Source organism: Drosophila tropicalis, unplaced genomic scaffold (assembly GCF_018151085.1).
Source record: "Drosophila tropicalis isolate 14030-0801.00 unplaced genomic scaffold, ASM1815108v1 contig_393, whole genome shotgun sequence".
Classification (NCBI taxonomy): domain Eukaryota; kingdom Metazoa; phylum Arthropoda; class Insecta; order Diptera; family Drosophilidae; genus Drosophila; species Drosophila tropicalis.
The window spans coordinates 4,153,643-4,172,134 of NW_027172855.1; the positions used below are offsets into that span (position 1 = coordinate 4,153,643).

The 18,492-nt window shown below is 34.1% G+C and overlaps 1 protein-coding gene across 3 annotated transcripts in view; it reads right to left on the minus strand.

Moving 5' to 3' along the window:
• The window catches only part of Shawl (Shaw-like), a 57,481-nt gene extending 38,989 nt beyond the window's left edge, over positions 1-18,492 (minus strand). For all 3 annotated transcript variants that reach the window (XM_068284471.1, XM_068284470.1, XM_068284472.1), the window contains exons 1-2: positions 18,024-18,492; positions 3,587-4,080 (exon numbers count right to left, since the gene is read on the minus strand). In XM_068284471.1, the coding sequence (XP_068140572.1) occupies positions 3,587-3,630 (44 nt within the window). In that variant the 5' untranslated portion in view covers positions 3,631-4,080; positions 18,024-18,492. The remainder of the gene's footprint in view (positions 1-3,586; positions 4,081-18,023) is intronic.

Sequence of the window (18,492 nt, forward strand, 5' to 3'; positions counted from 1 at the left end):
TAGATAGTAGTTAGTCTCAGATTGAAAGCATTCACGACCTCATCGCTAATATGCCCAAACACACACGATTTCCATACATTTCAACATGTCATTCCCTTGAGTTGGCTTGGTTTTTTGCTTTTTGGTTTCGGTTTTCTCTGCTCTTTTTTTATGACTAAAACTGCCACGTAATCAGAATGATAAGCATCACGCACACAACAAACACGAGCTGGCAGAGCCCCAAGAAAAAGAGAACAAACAAAGCAACAACAACAACAAATCTCAGAATTATATCTGTATTATGATTAGAAGAAGACTGAAAGGTCCTTGTCAGCATTGTTTTTTTTGTTGTTTCGTTGCGATTTGTCTTTTTCCATTTTTCCCCTACAATTAGTTGTGTAGACATTGTATTGGACTGAAAAACCGCACAATCTCAGATAACTTTAATATTCTGAAAGCTAATCTCATTGTCACCACATGCCATAATGAATGATTTGGAAAAAGTTTGCGCTTATCTACCCTGTATTTTCTTTAAATAAGAAGTGTACAAGGATCTATCAAAATCTGTGCAACAGGCAGTCAGAAAGAGGAGGGAAAAACACATAAAAGAGAAATTTGTTTCTTTATAAACGAAGAATTTTTTCAACATCCTTTGAGACTTGACTGAACTTGATTGGCAAATAGATAGAAATCACCTTTGGCTTTAATTAAAAGCTGCTCAATTGCAAACCAAAAAAACCCCAGAGAGTTTTGAAATGTTTAATTGGAAACAACACCCTCAGGGAACAAAATAACTAAATCTAAATTTAAAGAATTAATGGAAAAAGGAATCAATGTTTTGGCGACACATTTATCTCTTTAATTTGTACTCGAAAACTTGCAATTGGTTATACTTTTTTCATTCATTGTGTATACACATTAGTCTGTCACATATCTTCCAATATTCCGATTCCTGGTTAAAGTGAAATTAATGGTAAAACAAGTGGCTGGTAATTTATCTTGTCTGCAGTTGGAGCCTTAGACACCCATTGGCATTCCACATGACTGGATAATAGTGAGTAGTGATTTGAAAGCATGACAAAGTGGATTGTGAATTTTACATAAGATGTAAGGCTTGCTCCATAATGAAAGTGATGTGTAATCCATAACAAGCGTGAGAAGTTTTCTAAATGGTTAATGTAGCAGAAGATTAGTTATACAAAGAAAAGTGTGATTTAAATTCTCAAATGTATGTTTTGAAGTTGGTTTTAAGCAAAGTTTAAGTAAACTGATTTAAGGGCAGTTTTTGCATTGGCCATTAACAAAAAAATAAATAATTTAGTAGGCGCAAAAAATCTCAGTAGCAGGATAAATGCTTTCAGTTGGAAAAATGCGTTGAAGCAGACAGCCGATGAGAATGGGTCTCAGCCACGCCCAACAAAATACACACGGGCGGATTTTCGCACACACATGTCCCTCATACATAATGCTGATAATGCTGCTCATCACGATGATAATGATGATGATGATGGAAACGATAAAAACGATGAGACTGGGGTTTTCTTATATAGAAAACGCTAACGTTGATATGGCAGCAATATTTACATGAAATTACAGACAATTTAGGTTTCGTCCAAATTTATCTAACAATAAGAGCAAAACAAGCAAGCAAGAGAATGGCATGACACATTTCCTGTCCAACTATTCCTATACTGGAATAATATTTGACATAGATACGTGTATTTGCCGTACATTGTTGACTTGCCAAAAGGGCGATGGAAAAACATTTCAGGCTAAAATAAATAAACTTGATATCGACAGACAAAAAAAAAAAAAAAAAATTAAAGCACCTCACCGACAATGTGTTATTTTTTGTTCTTGCTTCCCCTTGTTTTTCTTCCTGGAAGTGATCTAACAATGTTCAATTGACTAAATGAAATTTAATATTTAAATTATTCTACTTTGAGTTAGAAAAAACAAAGTTTTTTTTTTCATTGTCATAATAGAAAATTTCAATTGAAATTTTTGTAATGTCTTTTGTGATTTTAGGTTAACCGCACTCGCAAATTAACAATGCAATTTGCAGATGCAATAAAAATGCTTTGGTCTAAACCGCACAATTGACCGCAAACCAATAAAAATACAGCAACAACAAAAAAAGGAAGAAACTAGCTATGCAGTTGCCTTTTTGTTTTTGTTTGGTTGTTTATTGATCTGTCCAACTAGCATAAATCCCTTAAAATTGACATATTTTGCCTGTACAAGTGTGGACTACTAAAAGCCTGCCATTCGATTGGAGAGAGAGGAGAAACTCGAATAATGTGGAGGTAAATGGCTTGGTTACGTTTTGGGTGGGCTACATTGATAGGGGAGCGAGTAAGTGTTGTAATATGTCACACTACTTGAATTCTGTTCTGTTGTGTTCTCTTCTAGTCACACAAACAAACACACACACACACACACACACACCCACACGGAAAACTACAACAGAGACGGCCTCCTTCTACCTTCTTTAGAAACTTTGCTTTTGTAGCATACTTATGCGGGCCAGAACTGGCATCATGCTGTCAACTTGCAGACGTTTTTAGCACAAATAATACAACAGAAGCACACATATGTGCACACATACACAAATAAATTTCTACATATATATATACTCATATATTAAACACATACACACACAACAATACCCATTGTTACATGCCTCTCAGCCAAGTTGTAGGAAAAACTCCGAGTATATATTTCTGTACATTTTTTTCTTGCTTGTTTGCCATTTACGAAAAAAAGGCATCTTTAGTTAAGTTTGGTCAGAATTTCATAGTTGCACATGATAGGAAGTGTTTTCAACTATCATGGTAAACAATAAATTTAACTTAAACTAATGTGTTTTGAATTTCAACTTATCAACATAAAATTCATACTTGAATGGTTGAAGGGAAGTAAGATTTTCATATAAAATCAAATAAAAGGACAAGTTTCAAAAGCTAAATGTTTATGGCCATGGAATGCATTTGAAAGATGTTTGGATTGGCTCTATCAACAAATTTTTAAGGCCTTACTAAACAATATTTACTCAAACATATTAAAATAAATAGTCTAAACTTTCTGCGTGAATGTATCGACATCTTTATTTGATTCTGAACTGAAATAAAGTAAGTTATTAAGTGAAAATTCAAGATCAAATGGAGTACAGGATTTTTCTTTCTTAAACCCAATTAAATATTTTCGTAATTAGGAATACAACTGCAGGCTATTTTATATTTAATTTAATTAAATTTAGTCAAACTTCACTTCGATGTTCTTTTAGTCTAGTTTGGTCTATAAAACTTTTGGAATGAAAAAACTATTAAAATGTTTCAACCGCATTAAAATTGTTTTCCCCTTGGCACATTTAATTGACTAAATTGATATGTAATCTGTGAATTTTCACATGAATTTGAAATGACAAATTTTAATAAATAATTGTCAAAAAAAAAGAATATGTTTGGGAATTCTATAAAAGCATTTTTTTTCATTTTTCTTTATCTTTTTAATTAATTTCTAAAAATGTGTAGGTATTCATTTTGTTTTTCATATTATTTTGTTAAAGAAATTGAGATGGAAATTAATTTGATTTTATTTCACTCACCTTATGCCGCCCACATTGAGTATAATCCGATTTTCGCCATCCATGTTGCATGCAACAGTTGTGGCAACAACAGCAGCATGCCCCCAAAATGATGATGACGATGTGTGATATCAATAGGCGAGAGAATTTTCTTCAAAAAAAGCAAAAATGAAGGCAATTTCCGCAAGTGTTTCGCACGCTCACACACACACACACCCACGAAAGCAGATTGTCGCAATCCTGCACATACACAGACACTCTCACACATACACACACTAATGCACCCGCACACCCAGATGCAAGTCCTTGGAGTGAGTCCTTCTAATTACGACCAGTCACAGGTTGCATTCGCTGAGATTCTTCTCTATCAATTTCGCGAATTTGGTTTTACTGGTTTTTGCATATCCTTGCATATCCTTTTTGCCCCTCTCTATCTTCTTCAAGCTCAACCGCTCTTCATCTCTGTTTTTCTATATGTGTGTGTGTGTGTGTCTCTCTCTGGTGTGGCCTTTGAGCTGAAAATATTTGAAAGGGAATGAGAAATTGGTTAGCAAGGATTTTTAGTACCCGGGCAAAATTTAATAACTAGAGTAATGTGTGTGCAGTTTATGTATGTATGTATATATACATAGGATGGTATATATGAATTTGTATATACTTTGTAACTGTGTGTGTGTGTGTACTTTTTGTATAGAAGAGTAATCCCACAGATAGCAAAACTTTAGAGAATGCCCTGTGCACAAGCTAAAACTATTTGCCTTTGACATAGATAATTTAATTAGATTTTTATTTCCCAAGTTGACGATGCCAGGGAATTTTTATAGTTTATGACTTTGTATTTAGCTCAAACGGGTGCAGCATTTTTTATGGCTACTTTATACATATATACATATGCATTGTAAATATATATAAAAACAAAAATTAACTCATTTTATACCATAATATTTATAATTGCATAACATTAACTTTTATCCGAAATCAAAAAAGTTTGACTGCTTTAATGATGTCAACATATGCAAAATATATTAGGCACTTTTATATTAATACAAAAACTATTCCAAATTTACAATCATTGACAGCAAAGGGTGAAAATATTTTAACGCGAAGGTGAATTTCCATGGATTTCGATGCTATAAGGCTGATCCACAACTGGAAGATAGGTTTGTCTGTGCTAGTAAGCAATCATCTTGGCATACCATATAAGAAACCCTTAATCAATTGGCCACTGACCAAGAATACAGGATCAATATCCCATGGACTTTGTCTCAGTTCTACAAATAGCAGGAGGATAACCAAAATGTGCCTAAACGAAAATGCACGTCACCAGGAAGAGCAATTTTGGAATGCTCTCTTAACTCTAATTTACTAACTATCTATACTCTCAATACTTAAAACACTTTTACACATATACTATAACACGATGGGTAAAGGATGCTAGCTTTTGGCGTTAGTCTTACAAATTTGCATTATATAACTAAAGAATATTCGAGGTTTCCTCTGTATTGGTGATTAATTCTGTTGATACATTTGCCAATCTTCAAATATTTTGAATAATCTTTCACTTAAATGTTGATGATCAACTTCTTAAGTCGCATAGCATTCAAACTCTTTTGAGTTTCCCTAAAAAGAATGACTTTAACATCAACAGTATATTTTTTTTTTCTTTATACATATTTTATTTGCGATCTGCCTTAAAGTAGGCAATAAACAAATTGACTAAATATTAGTAATAATAGCCGGATGGTTTAAGCTCCAGTGAACTCAATTCATATATTTACAAATTTACATATTAATAACTACCTATTCGTTTCTCTGTATGGCAGGTCTAGGACATGAGTTCTTTTTAGACGCCCTGTGGTGACAGAGTTATCTAATAGACTTAATGCTAAAGCGTTTTCATGTTCATATAGCCTATTGATATATCTACTTGTATGAGATTATACCTCGTCCATGCCCGTGGTATTTGGAGATCTTTATGGATATCTGGATTGGTCATATATCGACAAGCGTCTGTTATTGATTTGAGAGTCATAGACTGATATCACTGCAGTATTTCTATGTTTGATTTGCTGGCTGCATAGCTGCAGCGCATAAGTCCATACTGGCTTAAGAACAGCCTTGTATAGCAGTATTTTGTTTTCAAACATTGATTATAAAAGTGGTTATAATAAAATATCATAAAACACAGGTGAATAGGCTTATACGATATGTCTCTGCAGACAGATGTAAACTTAAAGATAGCTGATAGTATGAAAACGTATAATTCCTTGTCTTATTATCCAATTTAAAGACGTTCGATTAACGTAATAACGTTTCTCTCAGGCTTCATGGTTATTTTAGTTTGACTTGGATAAAAGACCAAAGATAATTTGTTTAAAATGCCTACCAAAAGGGCATTGTAAAATTAAAGGACTATCATTGTTTTGCCAAAAGAAGTGTTCGCTTACTGTCTTTGGCAAATTACGTATAAGCCAATTTAAAGGACTTTTTATTCGAAATACTTATTTGGGTATTCATCTTAAAGCTCTTTGCACTTTTAGCACTTTAACCTGTCATCTGGAGTTCAATCAATTTGCTTTTTCATTCCCATCATCAATTTTATCACACACACACATACACACACATACACAACACATACAAAAGTGACTAACAATATATACAGAAAAATAAAAATGGCAAACGATAAAAAGAAAGAAAACAAAAATGTCACAAAGCATGTAAATTTGATTGACATTCGCCTTGAAATTTTAAAAATGATTTTGGCTTTTCTTTATTATAGTACAAAGAGAAAAACGAGAATAGAAAGAAACCAAAGAAAAATTATAAAGACGGGCAAAGAAGTGTAAGCAAAAGTTATGACCCAGAATGAAACTTTTCCGTCTGATTGATGGCCAAAGACGAACTTAAATTTTTGCATAAACTTTTCTTCAGAAGAAGCTGACAAATGGCAAGTAAAATTATCCATAAGAAAGAAATACTTTGTATGCAATATTCAATGGTTTAAATCTTTAATTTAATAATCAAAATCATGTTAAGTTTATTTTTAAAAATACATTCATTAAAAGAGCCTTCAGGGCCAGCCAACTGCCATCTCATTTGTTCGCTCACTCTGTCCAATGTCAACGTAAACTGCTTTTTGAAAAGCACAACTCATCATTTCACTTTGCCAAATCAAAATGTCAGGCAGGAGGCAGAAATTACGTATACGCCGCTTAAGCTCCGCCAGGCATTAAGTCAACGACTTGGGGCCAGAGACACAACCAACGCACAAAATTAATTTGAGTGAAAAATTTACAAAAAAAAGAGAAAGAGGGAGAAAGAGAGAGAGAAAAAAAATAACAGTACATACAAAATAAAAATAAAACCACAATCCGGCATGGAAAGTAAAAGTTAAGCCAACCTAAGAAAAGGAAAACGAAAAACCAAAAATAAGAGAGAAACGAAAAATTGTGTCTCGTCATTGCGGCATTTTTATGGCTAAGGAGATGTAAAATGGAAATGGGCGACACTTGCAGCGATATACATATAAGATACTGTCTCTTCTTCTTTCTTTACATTTTTTTCAGCCACTTTGCTGAGTATGCAAATTTTTTAACTTGCTCCTGCGTCCTGGCTCCATGTGTTCGCTGTCAAAATGACAAAACGTTGGTTAAGTGCAATGGCAAGAAGACGAACCTGACGACGATGACGACGCCGACGACTACACAAAAGTCAGACTAACTAACTAACTAACTGACTGACTGACTGACTGACTGACTGAAAGGACACTCGACACTGCAGTTGGATTCAGAGTGCCAGGCAGCATCATCAAGTGCGTCATCAATCTCTACAGCGTTTTAACCGAAGTCTTGCTGCTATTCATTAAGTGGTTGTTCAGCCATTGACAAGAGCAAAACCAGCAGGGGGCGTTTGGTTAACTAGAGACTGAGAGAGAGAGAGAGGGTGAGACTCAAAAGAGGAAAGAGATAGAGAAGAGACTGGCAGACATTTCGCGCTTTGTCTTTACTTTCATTGTGGCACCGACTGTCAGTGGCACTTCTGGCCTCAACTTCAATTCGACAAAATCAATCAATTGCCTGTTAAGGCTTGAAATACTTAAAAGTCCAAAGAGAAACTCTGGGTGTAAATGTGTGGAAAACTGAATAATAAAAAGGCCAATTTCATTGTTTCTCTCCTCTTCAAAAATAACAAAACAAAGTGAATTATAAAGACATGAAAGGTCTTCCGAAAACTTTCCAAAACAAGAACATTTCGAAACAAACAAGGAGATATTCTATTTTTTCGAAAGCCTTTGTAAACTTTCATTCCACACTTAGTTATCAATCTTTTTTTTTTTAAGTGGCCTTCAATCTTCTTCAACAACACGGCCAAACGGCATTAGAACATTGATTAGAACATTAAGTAAAACAGATTCAAGTTTTTGTATCCTTTACATTTAAGTAGTCAGAATAAAAAAACCCTCAAATAAGAAACCGTGTAATATTATTTAAATAAAATGAACAGATTTAAGGTCCTAAATTGTATGTTTCGAGTAACTGATTGCCTCAAAGATGTATCACAAATTTTAAATTAAGGAATAAACACCGGAGATAACATTCAAAGGAAAAGGTTGTTATTAAGGACAATAAGAATCTGGCCCAAGGGCAACAAAGTGTAAGAGTTGTATACGGCAGAAGTGTGAATTTGATTCAGGTCGATGAGCACTTAAATGGACGCATTTGATTAGTTTTACATACATTAAACTTAATCAGTCAGAGTGGAAAATTAAAACAAATCTCTTGGATTAGGGATTATATTAAGTTAACAGTTTAAGTTTAAGATTATGCTTGTAAATGGAAGAGAAAGAGAAAACATCTGAATCTAATGTAAATATCGTAAAGTGGAAATGTAATTAAACATTTTATAATTACTTAAAATGCTCAATGAAAGGCCATTGTCAGAGCTCTTAAAAAACAATTGGACAAGAACATTTTAAATGAAAATGGCTTTAAAAACGAAATACAAACATATTTTAATTGTATTTAAAGAACGTCAGTTATATGCCACATTAAACTCAGCTTGCTAAAACAAAAGGAAAAGCAGAACAAACTGACTGAAAAGGAAAGAAAGAAAACTGCCAGACGAGAGACAGTGCAAACCCCCAAACTGTAAGATAATGTCCATGTCTGTATCCATGTCTTTTAGTCCTAGTAGGAGTACGAGTCCCAAGTCCATGTCCATGATCATGTCTGCTTTAATGCTGGCTGATGGTGATGGTGCCTGTGGCAAGCGGAAAATCCAAAACAATGGCACCCACATTTCCAAAAAAAAAAAACTACAAGAAAGAAAAACCCAAAAAAAAATAAAAACTTTTCACAGCACGCTCAAAAGCAAACAAAACTATGGCAAACTAAATAGAAAAACTTTTGTTGCCCCAATAACAAATGTTGCAACAAAACGCAGTCATAAATAGAGTTGAGTTCTGTAGTTCAGTTCTCTTTTGTAGAGGTTGGGGCTTGAGGTTCCAAATGCGAGGTTTCGGATACTGATGGGGTTCGAGTTGTTGTTAAATTAGAGGCAAAACTGCAATGATGATGATGGTGCAAAATCAATGGCCAGGAAGCATACAACAAGGTCAGTGAGCGCCATTGTTCCGGCCAGGGGAGGGAATAGGGTCGAAAACAACACCAGAGTCGAAAGGACAGTAGCTGATTGGAGGCCAGCGTTGTTGTAAATGAGCTGTATCTGACTTGTAGCCAAGTCAAAAAGAAACTACAAACAATACTGCCCCTAAGGGAAGTTATTTATGAGTTTGATATTATATAGAAATTCGGCAGTTGCAAAAGATAATCTAGGACTTTAATTTCCACAGAATAATTATATATTATTTAGATCCATTCCGTTTAGTTCAACATGTTTATAATCAAATCAAACACCAAAGTGGCAACTCGATAAAAATGTAAGAATACGCAACACGAAAACGAAGACACATAACTCCTGCTGTCCTCAACAATAAAATGCTTCAAAGGCATCGGTCCATGATAATAGCCAGAAATCCATAATTCGTTTGTTCGACTCCAACTCTAGTCAACTCGACTTGTGGCAAGTCAGTTCAATCCCATGCCCTTGCCAACGCAACTCTCTGCTTCACATCTCCCCGCATAATCGCAAAGACATTGGGGTAAGACAGAATCAGCAAATGGCGCGGGCGCTTAAGAGGAAGAAAAGGAAAAAAAAATCGAATTATGAATACAGAACAAGGCAAATGAAAAAGGGGGAAAGAAAAAACGGAAAGGAATAAGGCAAAGGCACAGAACACGAGCAAGAGACAGAGTTGTGGATGTAGACGAGGACATGCACCGCATAAGAAATCATTGGCCTGTACCGAATAGGATTATCCCGTTGTTGTTGCCTTTATGCTGAAAATATGATTACTATTTGGCGCAAGCTTTAACTTTATGGCTTCGCCCCTATGTGGGCGGGGTTAGTCGTATTTTTTTCCTTCATCCTTATTCTCATTCTCATTCTTAGTCTCGTCTTGTTGGCTTCTTGTCGTGTTGCTCCTCCTGTTAGGCATAAAATAATAGACCATAAGAAATTGAATTGTAATTTATGCCATTTATTATTTCTCCCTGCTGATATTTTATGTATATGTATCTATGAAATATGTTTGCATTATATGCATAAATAATTAGATGACTCTCGCATGAGGGGTTGGCAACAGAAAGAAAAATGAATACATTCAAATAGCTCTATATTGAATAATAAATTAAATTGCTTTTCATGGCTTTTTTTACAATTGCTATCAAATTGTTGCCATAAAATCAAAGTTATATTTTTTAAATAACTGCGATTAGCAGTCATTTAAATTGTTATTAAGATAAAACTATATATCTAATATGACTGATAAAAAAGCCATTTCAACCATTTCAAATAGATTTATTAAAGCAAATCCCTCGCATATGTTGCTTTTCATAAATTTATTCAACCATTAACACCAGCTTCCAATTGTTATCCTTTATTTTCGAAAAGGAGTTAACTGTTTGACTATATTTGAAATTTACCAAAAAATCATTTCAAAGTTCAACATTTAAACTATTACTACTATTTAGAATGTCTTTATATAGGCTTTTAGGTAGCTGGACAAAAACTTTTACTGAATATTACAAGTCTTGCTGGCACACTCTGCGTATACGTTATGCAAAGTATAAGAAACTTGATGAGAAACCCGATTGACACATTTTTAAGTTAGTTTTCGATAATTTTTAAATAAATTCAGACTCATCCACTAATATATTATATAATAATTTTATTCCAAGGCTTATTCTCAGGATTCATCAGTGAGGTATCCCGAAGAGCCATAACCTATTATTGTTTAACTTTAATAACTATTCAAATAGTTTTTGAAAAAAAAGTGTTCGTCCTTGAAGCTGTTTTCCCTTTAAACCGTTAAAACATCATCACTCAAAAGGCAATAGCAAAACATTGCATTGCCTTTCACATCGATAAGCGCTCATAAAAAGATTTATTATCCCTGTCATACAGAACTATAGTGAGATTCTTTTTGACCAGAAGAAAACATCACTCAACTCATTGGCAGTTATTCCAGAGTTTTTTTCCCCATAGTTTTCACGTCTTTTTCACTTTACCATGAGCTTGAATCAAAAAAAAAGTACATTGCTTTTGATAAGGAGTTTATCCACAACGAGGAAACCGTTTTTTTTTTTTCTGTCTGAACAAGTTTCTAGCATCGACGGGAACTCAAAATGTTTCGAATTGTGGAAACTGTTTTTATAGCCTTGAATGGATATAGGAAACTATTGATTTTAGTACTTAAGAGAAAAAAATTGAACAGTCTAAGGCAATTGCATATCTACACATTTTGTTTAGTTAGTTCTGATGGTAGAGTATTCCAACTTTACTATAACCAAAGTTTGTTCAGCTCTGCAGTTTTTTTTTTAACTTTTTAAACTCTTGAACTGCAAAAGTACTTGAAGAAAGATGGCCCTGAAAACATCTAACTGTTATGTGTGTATATATAACTTATTTTAGTGCTTACTATTCCTTACTTCTCTTCTATCTCTATCTTTCTCTTTTCTTACTTGAGTTACTTATTCATGTTGGCAAAGCTAGAAAAAAAGAAGGGAAAATATTTTTTTTTTTTTTTTTTATGTTTGACATGTAAAAATATTTGAACTATGCTGGCTGCTGGGTAGAGTGAAGGCATTTGGCATTGGCAGGCCGTCTGAGTAAAACTATTTTCTTTTCATTTCCCCTTTCGAAAGAGTCCTAGATGGGCAAGGGACAGGAGAGTAGAGAGAACATACAAAGAACAGAGAGGTGGGCTGGCATCCATGGCCTGCACTTATGGCATATAATGGAACATGGATTATACATAAATATGCATACAAGTGTATGTGTGCGTCTATGTTTGTATGTTTTTCAGTTTCTTATTTATGTTTTGTGATGTTTATTTAATAGATATTTGTTAGACAGCAAAAAATATGTACATAAATACTCTAATACATATGTATGTACATTGCACATTATATTTGAAACTCAAACTGAAAATGCCTTCAGCCTGTCTGCTGTGTGTGTGTTGGTCTGTTCGGATTTCCTCTGGTTTTTTAATTAAAAGCAAATATATTTGCAGAAACCCCTGCAAACATTTTCATGTGCAGAGGCTTAAATTCCAATTGGTTGGGGATAAATGTAAACCTAAACCGGATTCGCTATCACCCGACCCTGCAAACCGGATCCCCCAAAACCAATCGACTAACCGATACATGTTTGTTTTAGCCTTTACCTGGCCAACTCGAGAATTTACGATTAAAATTGTTTTTTCGCCTTTTTGTAATAGTCTTTTCGCTCTTTTTCGCTTGTACGGCCAAATTGTGTAAAATATGCAAGTGTTAAATAAACCTAGAAGCTACAATTTACTTTACATAATCCACTTATTAAAGGGCACGTTTGTATGCACATTATCACTTCTGACTAAACTAACTTTAAGTCAAATCGAATCTAGTAAAACTTTTAGTACAACTTCCTTTATCCTTTGTCTATTTTAACATTTATTTTAATGTTGTTCGATGGCTCTTCACTCAAAGTAATCATTCGATTTCGATTAAGTTGGCTACTCAAGCTGATTCCTTGAATTGTCAAGCAGTAAACAAAGACTACCACGTTTTGAAGTACTTATTCATTGATTAGAAATACTTATTGGCTGGCACTTAACTATTTGCTCAAACTAATTAGTAATTTACTGCGGGAAATAACACACAGATTTTAATTGACAATGCTTTTGTTTTAGTATCAACTCAAGTTGTTTACTTCCGCTGAAAAAACTTTGCAATTAAGACTTGATTTTAAGAACATCTTGACAATCATTTTGAATAGCTATGTCCTATGCTTGTAATAAACAGAGGCATTAAGCCAATTAAATAATCTAAAAATGACTTTTGACTTTTGAAAGAAAAATTCATCCGGTTTTGGAAACAGGTTTGAGGTATTTATACCTCTCTCAACATTAACTGAAAAGTGGTAATACAATCCATCTACAATTCCGATATTCTTTGACCAAGTCAATGGAACCAAAATATTTCACAAAGTAAAATCAATTTCAATATCAGGTGCACAATCTTTATTGTCTATATTACACATGGTTATTATCTGAAATATTTTTCCTTATGATATCATATTCTTATCTGTGTTATCTTACAACTCGATATTGACTGAAAATCGATTCAGGAAATAGCAAACTATTGGCATGAATGGCAAAACATTTCGTTCGTCTTCTTTGTTTGCTGTGACGTCAACCTGTTTTAATTAAATGTGCAAACTATTTTTCTTGCACTTAATTGTGCCAGCGTCTTTTGGGGGCAAAATGCAATAAGGACTTGCTGTAGCTACCGCAGCAGCCTTAGCAGCCTTTTGGAGCCAGAAGCCAGGATCTACACTCCTGCTAGGCGCCGGAATGTAGGCTACACAAGTCACTGGGTCACAGACATAAAAGCAGCTGTTGTCAATGACAGGCCCTAAGGGGGCCACGACCACGCCTCCCCTTTAACCCCTCACGCCTTTTCAACACCCAAGCAACAACAACACGAACAATGAGCTTGAGTATTTCGTAGTCTTTAGCCCCAGGCAATCTTCAAATTATACTCAAGCTCAAGACTTGCCTAGTGAAATTTTCCTGTTCACTTTGTTTTTCTTCGCATTAAATATTCTGCTTGACTTTTTCTCGGAATTTTTCCTTAAGCCATTTTCCATCAAAAATTATTTCTATCTCGTTTACTTCACTCTCTCGCTCACACACATTTTTTTGTCTTTTCTTTTTGTTCTCGCTCTTGTGCAACCTTTTAGCTTGTCACCAAAAATTTTTAGTAGGTGACTTTAGACCGCTTTTTATCAATAAAAGTCTTAAAAACTTAAAAGTTTTTGCGGCGGCTGCTCTTGCTGCTGTTCCTGGTGCGAAAATGAAACAAAAAAAAAAAAACAAGGTAAGCGAAAAGTTTTTCCTTTTAGAGCAGAAATTTAATGAATGGCATGTGTCCGTACGTATGTCTATAGAAAGTGCAACAAAAAACAATTTATGGGGCTAAAAAAAAATTGAAATTTTCTATATTTAATTATCCTTAAAAAATTTGAACATCGATTAATACTATGGGTTAGACAAGTAAGGAATCTCTGGCTAACAATTTTAGAATAAAAGTTTAAAGAATCCAAATCTTTATAAAACTACACGATTTAGTCAAAGGATTATTTATCACAAGCAATTGGACTGATGGTCAAGGGCGGAAACAAGATTTAAATTAAATGGGCAACAATTTGTGACAAATTTTTCTAGAATCCTTTTGATTTAAATTTTAAAGAGAGAGTTACATTTTTGAATAAACGGACATGGAAAAAAAATGTTTTTAAAATTGTAAAGGTGTAAAATTTAACAGTTTAGGAAGAGGCAGCTGCCCTATCCTATTTAGCTTAACGTTTTAACTTGCATTAACATGACATTTTATCCAACAGTTACAACTTTTACGTTCTTAAAACTCTGACTAATTTGGTGAGTGATCTGGACGATCCGAAATACCTAGGGTGAGTTTTTAATATTCTCAAGCGACTCATTTACAATTTTTTCTAAAGAAAAGCAAATCTTATCTGTATCATTCATTATTATTTCATTTCACCACATTTAGCAATTGGCATTATCTTTTTTGCGGAAACCCTCTCTTCAAACAGAATTAAAGTGATTTGCGTTATCTTTAAGGGGGACATGCCCTCTTTTTTCGATTTGAATGTCAAAAAGATTCCACTCACAAAAATTGAGTGCGAAGTTAAAAAGTGCTTAATGCATTTTGCCAATAATCATTAAAAATTAATTCTGATGCGAATTCCCAACCATGGCGGTTGCCATAAAACTAACAAAAACAAAAAAAGGGGAAGAGACAAAAGAGACAGAAATTAAGTGAAATGGCAAAAGTCCATTTTTCAATTAGTACGAGTCTGAGTGAACAAAAAATAATATGCTTTTTTTTTTTAATTCCCATCGAATAAGTACCCACTACAACAGGGTGGAAAGTTTGTACAAATTTTTAGCATACGTTGATATATTTTTTCCAATGTCAACATGGTTAAGATTTTAACTCATTTAGACCGTTGTGATATCCACTGACTGGCGATCAATATGGACAACCCATTTTATTATAAGGGATAAGAGCAAACCATATATATTTTCTCCAATAGAGGACGTTATTTAACTAAAGAAATTGGGGCACATGTAGATGACTCACCCTGTATTCGTAAAAACCTCAAAGGTTTTAAAATTATTTTCATGTTTTATGTTTTCAAGCTGTCAAATTGTCAAATGGATGGCTTCAAAATTAAATGCAACGTTAAACAAAACAAAATGAACTCTGCAAATAAATTTCAAGAAATATTTAACGAAAATAAAAGGTTTGTTCCTCTCGCTACCATTAAAATGTGTTATTAAGGATTTGTCTAAGGTTTATCTGTTTTTTAATCAGGATAACATTTTTTATTTTGCCAAGTACCATCTGCTACTTCATTACCTAAGTCTTGATTAAAGGATTTAGATGTTTGATTTTTCTTAAGCTGATAATGCTTATTAATCAAAACTCAATATTTTCAAAGGCGAGACTTATTTTAAACATGAAATGTTTTATGTTTTAATATTTCTAAGGGCACAGTAAATTGAACAAACTTTGTAAAAATGGTTCAACTATTAACTTTAATTATAAAGACTGTGAAAACATTCTTACATTAAAGATCAAAGCGTTGTAAACAAAATCAAATGACATTGCCAAATGTTTGCCAAAACAAAATGAAAGATTTGTTTAGAAAAATTTACATATCTATTCTTTAGAAAACAAACTTTTGTTAACTGGTTCAGCACATACACTCATACATATTCGTCCTTTAGTTGGACCATATTTGTGGCCAAAACAGAGAGAAAGTTTAATTTACAATCCATTTGGATTGGCCCTGTGTCGTGTATACATTTGGGACAAACACTTTTCAAAAACCTGAAACCTAATAATGTTAAGCAAAAAGTTTTGTGCGATTCTCTTAACTTTTTACACAATCACACTCACACACACACACACCTAGTAAACACCGTTATCAGGAGAGGGGAGAAGGAGGAAAACACAAATAAAAAAGGAAAAAGACTATAAAAAGAGTCGCTAACTTTTCGCCGTATTTATCAAAGTTTTCGGTCTGTCCTTTTCTTCATTTTTTTTTTTTTTTATGATGGAATCATTGTTTATTTCTCGTGGCCTGCTGAGAAATCCCTTATGCCCTGGTAATTGAGTTATGTGGCATATAAAAGAAGGACTAGAACTATTTAAGTACACACTGTACTTAGACATGGTTGCAGCAAACAATAGAACAAAAAACGGGAAATAAAAAGACAAATAGTGTGAGTAGACGAAGAGATGGAGAAATGTAATTACGGATTCGTCTTCTGTGCCTTCTTCGTCTGCTTCCTGTCATTTAATGGCAACAAGAGACAAACGTTGCCATAAAACACTGTACGAGTATGCCAAACAGCAAACAAAAGCAGGCAACAAAAACAACAACAAAAGACAAGGAAAAAAAATTAAGGCATAAACTACAATTGCTCAGATTATTGCACGTCGTGAGGTTTACGAGGCATTAAAGTCAAAAAGAGTTCTAGAAATAAAAGCAACAGCAAAAATCCTTTGTGCCCCCCACACCACCATCAACCACCAAGGATAAGGGGTTCGGTTGGAGGTTACGCTTGCCATATAATTTTGCATTGTAAATTCCATAGACGACATTCGAATTGGTAATCGAACTGCAACCAGCTGACGCTTACCCCACAGTCCGCCCCTTTCCGTGCCTCGTTGTCTCTCTCTTTCTCTCTGCCGTTTTAGGAGTGTTGGCCCAGTGAAATGGGGCGTATGAACAATATGAATATTTTATAAGCAAATTGGAAAATGGCTCGCACAACAAACAATGCGAAATTATAATTATAGTTACCGTATAACGACGATTCACAAGGAATCAAAAGTTGGTCAACCATATGCTTGGAATTGCAATGGAAAGGCTCTCGACTAAACTGTGTGCAATTATATTATATAGTATATTATATAGTATTTGTATTCCTCCTAATGACTAGAATATTAAGAAAGTCTTAATGGCAAATTATTATTAAATGGCTCAAAAGGAAAATCTTTTCGACTGTGCCATTTAATGGGACACAATGTAAATATAACCATTTTTAGTTGGGTAATGCAATAAATTCTCTCAATTTCAAAAAGTTTGTCTCCTTTTCAATATCAACAGAAAGATTTTTATTTCTCATGGATTGAAAATGTATTTAAAAATTGCGTTAAATACTGTATGTATTTTTTCCAACAGTATTTAATTCAGATAAAAAATATGAAAACTGGCAGAAAGTTGTTAAAAAAAAATAAACCTTATACTGAAATGGAAATATTTTCTCCTTTGAAATCAAAGTTTATTTATAATACTGCCGACTTATTCTTTTAATTAAATCTAGCGTCTAACTGATATGAACTAAATCATGTAAAGCATTTATATTACGCCAGATGGAATGACTATTAGGAGAAATCTTTTGTCGTTACAGATATCCTATATCTTTTATAATGTCAGTCTGGTAGTTTTCTACTTGCTTTTGTTTTATCTTATCGAAAGCAAACATAAATTGAAGCTGACACAAAAAATAAGGGCTACCTACATTTTTGGCTGTTATATTCTGTATTTTATAGGTCCCTAGGCGTTGCACAGGACACAACACACAACACAGAGGAAAAAATGGGGTGAACAAAGAAGAAACAAACAAAAAAGTAGGAGGGAATGTGCTGTTATCCGCATTAAAGTTCCCATGAAAACAAAGGTTCGCAGACCCAAAATGGAGTTACAAAGCTAGCACAAGAGAACAAGTGGCCGAAAAAGGAAGAAAACTAGGCAATGTTACCTCTTTGTCAAAATGTTGAATGCTTTAATCCTTTAGGCAAACTTTAGGTGAACACAAAAAAATGGCCGTTTTCCCTTTTATCTCGAGTGCGAAATGCACATATATATGTATATAGTAGGTATATATGCGAGTATATTCCTTTATTTGTAGTATGATTTATTTTTTTAATTTTCTTTGTTGAAGAGGCCAAAAAACCTGTTAGTCATCAGAGGACTCCACTCCACTCCACACACACACACTACAACGCTATCGCGACCCGGTGCTGTCAATTACCAACACTTCGATACACACAGACGCACTAACACGTACACACATGCATACAGGCGCTCACGCACTCACTCACTCACTCACACAGTGGCTTATTAACACAAATCCATTGCCAAGGATTGGTTACTTTTAGACCGTAATAAATTGCAAGTTGTTGCCGCACGCACGTCCACAAACGAACTGACAATTGAACGCGGCGCGC